Source organism: Carassius auratus, chromosome 46 (assembly GCF_003368295.1).
Source record: "Carassius auratus strain Wakin chromosome 46, ASM336829v1, whole genome shotgun sequence".
NCBI classification, from domain to species: Eukaryota; Metazoa; Chordata; class Actinopteri; order Cypriniformes; family Cyprinidae; genus Carassius; species Carassius auratus.
The window spans coordinates 6,548,563-6,558,879 of NC_039288.1; the positions used below are offsets into that span (position 1 = coordinate 6,548,563).

Below are 10,317 nucleotides of genomic sequence, written 5' to 3' on the forward strand. Positions count from 1 at the left end.
TGGAATGCATGACTGCTGAGTCCTTTGAGCAAGGCAGATTGATGAAGAACATGCTTAGATATCAATGTTTTACTAGTGGAATTAAAAGATGAAGTGCATGTGTGAATATATATGAATATAATTTCTGTTAATCGGGTCAGTTTATCTAAAGTCAGCACTTCTATGTCTCTATATATTCTTGGATCTTATAAATCCTGCTCTCTGCACAGAAAGTGGGCTGTGACAATGTTATAGCCTCGGAGCTAGAGGACGATAAGTGTGGCGTGTGTGGAGGAGACAATGCCACGTGCAAGATTGTCAAAGGAAATTTCACCCGCAGCACGAGGAAACCAGGTGAGCTCCATGAACAGGTCTCCATGAACAGGTTTTCAACCCAGATTCATTTAAAAATTTTAGTCACATAATTTCAAATCTCAACGTTCCTTTGGCTCAGTCGTACAGCATTGTGTTAGCAGTGTAAAAGGTTGTGGGATCAAGTGCCAGGGAATACATGTTAGGTTAAAAAAAATGTATATCCAAAATGCACTGTAAGTGACTTTGGATAAAATGTCTGCTAAATGTATTTTTATTTTTTGTGAATTGTCTTCTTAGGTTTTCTGAAGATCCTGGAGATTCCTAGAGGAGCACGCCACATACAGATCAATGAATTCAAAGGAACTCCACATGTTATAGGTATAAATCCCATATACTTTAGTAGTTAGAAACTCCTTTATTATTGATGGAGAGATTAGGACTTCTCCTGTTACTGAGAACATTAGGAGCTCCAGCTCAGTGACCATGAAGCACCGTAGCTACTTAGAAGTATCTAAGATCCTTGTTTTTGTCTCACTTGGTACATGAATTGGACTTCATAGAGTTAAGAGTGTTCCTGTAGCTAAAGTGGTAGAGCATTGCGTTAACCACCGCAAGGTCGTGGGTTCTATTTTCAGGGAACACATGATAGGTAAAAATGATTACCCTGAATGCACTGTAAGTTGCTTTGGATCAAAGTGTCTGCTAAATGCATACATTTATTTTTTCATTTAATTTTTACTAATGTTAAATTGTCCTCTGCTAGTGGTGAAGAACCAGGCCACAGATCATATCTTTCTGAATGACGAGGGTGATTTTCCTGAGTCACGTACAGTAATTGAAAAAGGTGTGGCGTGGGAGTACACTAACAATGATGACATGGAGACGGTCCAGACCAACGGACCACTCAAATATGGAGTCCTCATTATGGTGAGAATGAGCATTATATCAGCCAAAGATAAAGAACTAAACCTAAACAGCTTTCAGGGTAAATAAGGGCAGTACGTGTATGTCTAGTAGTGGTTAGGTATGGTTCACCAAGAATTGAAAATTCAGTGATTACTTACTCAACCTGGGGTTGTTCCAATGGTGTTTGCGTTCTTTTTCAGACCATGTATGAAGAAATGTTTAAAAACGCCCTACTCGCACTCAGCCATAATCTGGCAGTAAAAATTGACAAGTATCGGGGTTTAAAATCAAATGCAAAAGTATCACAAAATGGTCCCATGCAACACCTATCATACATTTCGGTGTTCTGAGGGTTTGGTGAAAAAAAAGCTAAATTTAATGTAGTATTTAAAGTGTACATCGGATCCAAAATTCACTTTTGCATGGTGTTTGCACAATGACAATTACACAAGCACCCTGCCATGATAAAAATGAATTAATTCCTTTTTCTTTAATCCCCAAAAACCAAAACAGTCATCATGACATCATACTGCTCAGGCCCCGCCCATAACTGTTGACAGACTGTCCCGTATTAGCATATTTCCACCCTCAGCAAGTTCTAAGCTGTCTGCAATAAGAGTATTCATTTTCTCCCGACATCAGAGCTACTGATGAAACAGTAGAATAGTTTTGTTTTTGATGGTAACATGCCACCGAATCCTCAAAAAACAGAAAAGGGGTAGAAAAGAGCAGTACCTCATTGTCATTTATAGAGACACGTATCGAAACATGTCAAATGAAGTTTTTTTATTTCCTTTTTTTCTTGATACGTTTTATGCTGGGTGCTATCCACTACTATTTTATGGAGAAGCACATGCCATGTATTTTTTTTTTTATCCTTTTGTGGCCCAAAAAAAAAAAGAAGAAGAGGAAGAAGAAGGGATGCAGCATTAAAATAACGCCAGGTTGATTAAACAATGGCTTCATTTTCATCTTTGGGTAAACTATTAAAAATTAAGGTTAAATCACAAGATACCAATAAGGACAATTAACAGAATGTATTTTTAAAGAGTAACATGCTCAACCAATATAAAACATCTTCTCCAGGTCCAGTCTCAGAGCATTTCTAAAGTCACGCTTTCATACAAATACATCCTGCCAGAAGATCCGCTCTCCTCGATGGAGAACTCCCTGCCTCAGGACGACACAGTTTACTTCGAGTGGGCTCTCAGGAAGTGGTCGCATTGCTCCAAGCCATGTGGCGGAGGTACACATCAGTATATAAGAACTGGCTATTCCTCCTCACTAAATAAAATAATTAATTTATTCAAAATAAATATTAATTATCCCAAACTTTTAAAAGGTAATGTATGCTTATGTGTAATTCATAATAAAAAGTATTGTATTATTATTATTATTATTATTATTATTATTATTATTATTATTATTATTATTATTATTCCTTAAACTGCATTTTCTACATTCTGTATTCTGTTGAGAAAAATGGCTAAAAGAATTTAATCCTTAGTTCAACTCTGAATGTGCACAACCATGACAGACATGAGTTTTGAGTGAAACTTGGATCAGTGGTAGGAGACAACAGCTTGTATTGTGGCATTTTGTCTGTTTGTCTGGCTTGTAGGAAAACAGTACACACGTTTTGGGTGCCGAAGGAAGTCGGATGGCAAAATGGTACACCGTACACTCTGTGCCAACATACCCAAACCTCGCGCCATCAGTCGAGCTTGCAACCAGAAGGAGTGCTCAGAACCAATGTAAGCAAATGTGGTTCGCCATGTGGTAGTCTGCAAACCACTATCATACAATTGTACCATTAATGTCTAAATGAGTGATTGATGATGGTGTAAGGTTATGAGGGGTAAGTGAACAAATGTGTTTAAATGTGTCTAATGTATTTCAGCTGGGTGACAGGAGAATGGGAGGAGTGCAGTAAATCATGTGGAAAAACTGGTTCTCAGACCCGACCCGTGCACTGTGTGAGACCTGAACTGGACGGTTCATACAAAGCCGTCAATGCTAAGCACTGCAATGATGACCGGCCTGAAGGGCGACGACCCTGTAATCGTCACCTATGCCCTGCACAGTGGAGAACTGGACCTTGGTCTCAAGTGAGTATGAGTGAGATTAAAGTTTAAGAGATGGACATTTCATTTTTCATGCACATTTTGACATTTAGATTACCTTTATCTAACACACACATAAAGTTAATCTTTAAAAACATTTTGATTAATGTGTCCCATTTGATAACACTATTAAATCACAAACCAGATATCCATTTTTCATAATGTATATTATGGTATTATAAAGATATGCCAAAATTCAAAATCAATAATTGATTTTAGTGTTTACTGCTTTTTTATATATATTAGATTTAAAAAAGTATTAATATTATAATGGTAATATTGTTTATTTATTAATTATTGGGCCTGACATGAAAATTATTATCAAACATCTTATTGGACCGAATATCAAGGATATTCTTAAAGAGAGAACCTTGTATCAGCATCTGTATCAGTTGCTGTATTTTGCTTGTAGTATAAGTTTATCAATGTTATCTTGTTATTGCGTCCCATTCTGCTAATATATATGTTTTTATGTTCTTCGTGTGTGTGCAGTGCTCAGTGACCTGTGGTAATGGGACTCAGGAGCGGCAAGTCCTGTGCAGCACCCCTGATAATGCCATCGGCATCTGCATGGACACCAAGCCTGAGAGCATCAGATCATGTCCACTTGCTCCGTGTCCAAGTAAGTGTCTGAATTCACTTAAGACCCTTTCAAAACCCAAATAACATAATGATATAAATAATGTTCTTAAATCCTCTCTTAACTCCCAGATGACAGAGGGAACTTCCTCATCCAGTGGCTCTCCAGAGCAAACCCCGAGTTCCCAGCTCCGAAGATCTCCTCAAGTAAACGTCCCATCTCCAGTCATCAGCCTGCTGTGTTTTGCATGGCCGCTCATTCCTGGACCCTGCCTCTCTCTCTTATGCTATGGCTCTGTTACACTCTCTCCTGACCGCTTCTCTGTCCCTCTCAGAGTCTTCACTTCCTTCATCCGAGGGAATTCTTCAGGCTTTTTCTTTCCTCTGCCCTTGTTCGCTCTGTATGTGGTTTTATACAGGGCTGAAGGCTAAACACGGCCATAAATTGCATTGAAAGAGGGCAGTAAGTGCCTGTGCAGAAGGAGCCTTGTTTGGAAAAGCTGTGGTGGTTGTGCTACGTCAGGCAATATGAATATGACTGTTGTAACGACTTCCAGGGTGAATCATTCAACAAACCCCTCTGTATGAGGGAGTTGGTCCTCTACTGTCGGTAACTGCATTTCAGTCAGTTTGTCAATTAAATACATATATAAGATGAGCATAAAAAATCTATCACTAAAATGACAATGTGGGCCATAATTTGAATCTGTTTTGACTGTTAAATGTCATTTATATTCGTACATATTCTCTTGAAAAATGGTTTAAGAACTCCGAAGGAATTATGAAAAAGCAACTTTTACAGATCATTTTATTTTTTACCCTTTTTTTCTATACATTGACATAAAAAGACTAGAATGGTAAGGTGGTGCACGCTTTAACACTATGAACATTTATTTTATAAATCAGTTGCGTGTCGATGTTTGACGTCCTTTTGAAGGATACAAAATACCTCATGCTTCTGCTCACATCAGACTTTTTTGCCTTATTTTAGGTTGAAGTGGTGCAGGTTTACGTTTGCATGCCCACCAAATTTCGAAAAAGAGGCAGCTAAAGAAAAGAAGAACAACGAATATGGATGTTTACAGCTAAGCAAGTGTAGACAGTTGCCGCTCCTCAGATCTTCGGTTATATCATGGTCTCTCACTGCTGTATGATTGTAAATCTGAGGAAAGATGAAGCTACAGGCTACTGCAGACAATGTCAAAAGGCCTTTTTTTAGAAACTCTACAGCAATCATGTGTATATATTAAATGGCGTTGAACATACTTAGTAACGTTAATGACTGTTATCTCTTACACCAGTAACAAAAGTAATATATTGTATTTATCTATGGAAAGTAATGATACATATAAAGTATATATCATGTTTAAAACAATATTTAAGGTTATAATGATATTTTAAAGGACTATAAAGTATATGACTGTGTGTGTCTGTGCACGCGCGCGCGTGTGTGTGTGTGTGTGTGTGGTCATGAGGTCCTGCTGTTTTTTAATGGGAATGGCTGTTCATCTGAGTAACTGAAATCAATGTGACAGGGTCCAGACTGATAACCCTCTTTTACTTACCACACAACACTAGCTTTACAAATAAAAGCCCCTAACATTTGTAAAGAATGTTCTTCCAGCCCATTCTGGAATTACATATTCAAAGCACCTTGCATCTGGACTTATTAGTAATTAAAACTAGTTTAAACTGATATCAAATGGAGTGATGAAGGCAGTGTTTGGCCTGTAGTCAGATCTCCGCTGAATGCTGGGCCCTGTACGTCTTATTTGGCACAGCTCTTTCATTCCAGAGCGTAGCATTTCCTTACATTACGTGCAGTTACTTTACGTGACTGGTTACATGTAATACAGGATGTGCCATTTCCATTTTTATAACTATACTCCTCAAAATTGTCTGTTTTTCAATGGATTTGATGGTGTTGAAACATTTTACCAAAGTGTTACTAAACTGTGAATGATGTGACATTTCAAATCAGTTTACATTGTACTGAGAAAAGTTGTATGTGTTGTCTTGTACATGCTCTATATTTGACAGGAAGTCTCTGTGTAACTAATGTGGTTTCTTGTCGGCTGTGTTTATGGGAATAAAGGGTCAAGTAATACATTGAATACTTAAATCCTTTGAATTTGTGCTCTATCATTTTAGGTTGCTGGTTTGCTCAGACTAACTGCATTTCACATTTCCCTCTTTTCCTAGTGTTCTGCTTTGTTCACTTTAATATTTTTTTATTGTTTTCTTGTTATTTTATTATTACATTTTATTATGTCATGTACACACTACCTCACACACAAAAATACATTAAAAAAAGTTAAACTTATTTTGCAATTTAAAATGTTCTTCTTTTTTAATGTAGTTTAAAATATAAGTTATAAACAACAGTGTGTGTGTGGGTGTGGGTGTGTGTGTATATGTATATATATATATATATATATATATATATATATATATATATATATATACACACACACACACACACACACACACACACACACACATATATATATATATATATATATATACACACACACACACACACATATATATATATATATATATATATATATATATACACACACACACACACACACACATATATATATATATATATATATATATATTATTATTATTATTATTTTTTTTTTATTTTTTTTATCCTATTATTTCGTTGAACTCGATAACTATCTGCCAGGGTGCATGCATGATTCTTTCTTTATACATATTTTTTTTTACATTATTAATATTTTACATTTGTTATCTTATTTTTTTCTAATTTCATTCGTATGATTTCCCCATTATTGTACTGACATCATTAACTCCACACTGTGCATCCTGTTGATTTATCTTTCAGGATCCCGCTGTAAAGGAGACAGGTCTGTGTTCTGTCGGATGGAGGTTCTCAGTAAGTACTGCTCCAATCCGGGCTACTGGCAGATGTGCTGCAAGTCCTGCAAAGAGGGCAACTACACCTCTGAATTCAACCTGACGAGACCCAGGATGTACACTCCCATAACTCCCACTGCAACAGCTCCTGTTCTCACAACACTGCTATACAGGACCTCACAGAAGCCTGGAACCACCATCACACCATCATTCAGCAGATGGAGAAACATCACCACTGAGCCCACATCTTGGGGCTACACAACCACCGTGAACCCAATAACCCTAAAACCAGGAACCACAGTCCCTTTTACCATTGGTTCTGTCACTGTGCACACTAAACATCCCAGCATACTTGACTACGAAGAGGAAACCAGCACACCCTTCTACGAGGACGAAACCTGGAGCGATATCTCAACCGAACACTTTTCAGAATCCGAATCATCAGAGTTTCCAGAGCCTTGGCCAACCACTCCACAATATACAAGCACACTTGAGAATAAAAACATCGGGACAACGTTTCTGACAAGGCTACAGCTTAATGTCACTGCAACAAGCCCTCCTGCCATAATCAATCTCCATCGGTCAGAAGACAAGAAGGAGAATAACTCCATCGACGTGTCCTACAGGATTGCCAGTCCAAACGAAGTCATGCTCAACCACTTTGTCCCCAGAAAGCGAGCGCCGTTCCGTGAGAAAACAAATAATAAAAGAATTCAAGAACTCCTTGCAGAGAAAAGACAAGACTTCCTGCTTCAAAGACTGAAACGTAAACCAGGAGACTGATGCATTTCCTTTTCTTTATCCCTGTGGTATTTTGTAAGTATATTTTTCAGTGGTCTTACGGCCTCAACACTCTTTCTTGGCACTTGCAATCATTCAAGAGGAAATAACCTCAGTTCTCAATCTATCATGTAGTAGCTCTTCAATGCAACTAACCAGAATGAAAAATTACCCTAGTCGAGGCTTTTTTTTTTTTTTTTTTGAGGATGACATCTTTCCAGGGGTTTACCACATTTGGCTACTTTATTGGGGTAAATACAGGGGCGCATTAAGCTTCTGTTGTGAAGATCTGACAGTTTAAGCTTAAGCCAGGCACATACTGTATGATTTTTCCAGTCCTCTACAATTTTTGTACATGATCCCAATGAGATCTTTGGTATGTCACAATGTCACAGCACATTGTGTGATGTGAGCAGTCAGACTGTTTGATACACATCCAGGATTTTGGTTCCAGTGTTGCTGCTGACAGCATACGAGTGGTCACTAGAGATGGTCTGGTTTGTTGGTTTTAGTTTAGTTTTGGTCATCTGGTGAGGCTGGCAGATCAGCTAAACCAGCTAAATACCATATTGACCAGACTGAGAGACCAGCTTAAATTAAATGTAAAAAATTTTTTTTAATGATTTTCTTTTTAGCAGGTCTAATGTTTTTTTCTTTTTTTTCAACAATAGAATGATTTTTCAACATCTGGTTTATCTTGTCCAAACTTTTCAAGTAAACTTGCTTTAAATCTTTATTACATTAGCGTGTAAATATATCAAGGTAACTGCCCAAGAAGTTGTGGTCACATTAGCCAAATTTCAGCTAATATAGTGTAGCGCTGTGTGAAGCATAGGTCACACAAAAGTCACTTTCAAACCAAGTAGCTTTCTGTTGATCAGTGTGGTGAATCCAGCTTGAGAAATCGCCATTTGGGAAATCTTTCACCACTACATGGAATTCCAGATTGCCTTGATTGGATTTCTGTTGAAATGACTGGATTTCACACGTGAAAATTTGCAACAACAATGGTATTTGACTGCATCTTAAATGTGACTGCACCTCAACTCTAGATATTACAAAACTTATGTTGAAAAATAATGTGTTCAGAAATATTCTCCTAAATGAACAAATGTAAATCAGCTAGATGCAGCATAATGTAATGGAAAATAGTTCTCGCTTAAGCAATATGCTGAATAAACAGCAAGATGCATCGCACCAGGCAAATATGTCGCAGTGTTTACATGGGGAAAAAACTACACGGACGCTAGTGTGAACAACCCATTAGGATGACTGCTGTAGGATTGCTGACATTTTGGAACTAAATATTAATTCTGTAACCACATGACTATTTCTTGCTAAAAAGCAGTCTTCTTTCTTAATAAATGCGCAGATCTGAATCCCTTCGTAAATGTTGTAAATATGAACTAGAATTTATTTTTGTATTTATTGAAGTACATGTCCTTTCTTCCACAGCCGTTGTTTTTTTTTTTTTTTTTTTTAGAACACTTTGTGCATGCGGCATGAGTGACAATCCTAACACATATCCAAGAGCCAATACTATGATAACTCCTCCGCATTCAGAGCACTGTACTGAGAAATCAGTGTATTTTAAAAATGCAGTGGACATATGCGTTCTTCATTTATGGCTTTTTACATTCTAGATTCAAAGGGTACAAGTGGATGTCTACATTCTTGATTCATCCCATTCTTGATTTAATAAAGCTGCAGATGAACTACCAGTGTTGGTCTTATTCCAGCTTTGGTTAAAAAAAATGTTTGGAGAAGTGATTTGAAGTAGAAACCAACTAATGGCCACAAGATGGCAGTGCTTCTCTCTATCAGTTTTTTTTTCTTTAGTATGATGCAACTCGTCTTGATTTTAATCCCTCCAAGTTTCAACTTCCTGAAATGATTTGTCTCAGTGTACTAAATGTTTAAACTGCCATTATGATGGTCACATACAGATTATTTTATAAGTAAAACAACAGTTTAACTTGCAATTTAGTGGCATTTTCTTTTAACTACTTTGTTTTCCTTCTATTGGGTAGTGAAGGTCTCAAAGTTACTGTTTTCCAAATTAAGCAATTTTGTTTCTGTGGACAAATGAAATGATGAAGGTCCGCCTTTATTTATTTTTTTATTTTATTTTTTTTTGCTGCAAATTCAACATGACTATCAAAGTTTCAGTGCTGCTGACTACAATAGACTTTAGATGTATTATAATAGGCACATGCGTAATTAATTATGTACATTTTGTACATACACTAAGAATATCACAATGATAATGTCCTTTACCAGAGCTGACACTCCCCCGTTCTTGCAAGATAAGAAAATATACACGTGAGCTATTAAAATGGCATTTTAACAGTTCTACAACCAAATTAAGTTTAAGGATACAATAATAGCAGCTTCCTTCTGAGTATGCATGCATGATTCATAACCAATTGTAAATATGACCAAAAAAAATATTAAATATTATTATACAGCACACTATTTACATGTTTTAAATTGTAGATTGTTAATTAAGTACATCATTTTGCATGGATCCTCCTGCATATAGAACATCAACAGGAATGTTCCGACAGGCTTCCAACTCCCATACAGTATATGCAAAACATTTAAAACAAACAAATCCATACATGTCATTCAATTAATATTTCATGACCATATTTCTTACCAGAGAAAGCAGCACTGAAACTTTAATGGTCTCTCCATTGCGTGTCCTGCTCTGCTGAAGTTGACTCTGTCTTAAAAATTCCTGAATAAT

At 36.9% G+C, this 10,317-nt stretch overlaps 1 protein-coding gene across 1 annotated transcript in view; it reads left to right on the plus strand.

Annotated features, from left to right (window-relative positions):
• The window catches only part of LOC113064000 (A disintegrin and metalloproteinase with thrombospondin motifs 2-like), a 72,270-nt gene extending 62,981 nt beyond the window's left edge, over window positions 1–9,289 (plus strand). The window contains exons 14-22 of the mRNA XM_026234481.1: window positions 210–333; window positions 592–672; window positions 1,058–1,221; window positions 2,287–2,446; window positions 2,822–2,954; window positions 3,101–3,308; window positions 3,816–3,945; window positions 4,035–4,109; window positions 6,757–9,289. Of these exons, the coding sequence (XP_026090266.1) occupies window positions 210–333; window positions 592–672; window positions 1,058–1,221; window positions 2,287–2,446; window positions 2,822–2,954; window positions 3,101–3,308; window positions 3,816–3,945; window positions 4,035–4,109; window positions 6,757–7,571 (1,890 nt within the window). The 3' untranslated portion in view covers window positions 7,572–9,289. The remainder of the gene's footprint in view (window positions 1–209; window positions 334–591; window positions 673–1,057; window positions 1,222–2,286; window positions 2,447–2,821; window positions 2,955–3,100; window positions 3,309–3,815; window positions 3,946–4,034; window positions 4,110–6,756) is intronic.
• Window positions 9,290–10,317: the final 1,028 nt, after the last annotated feature.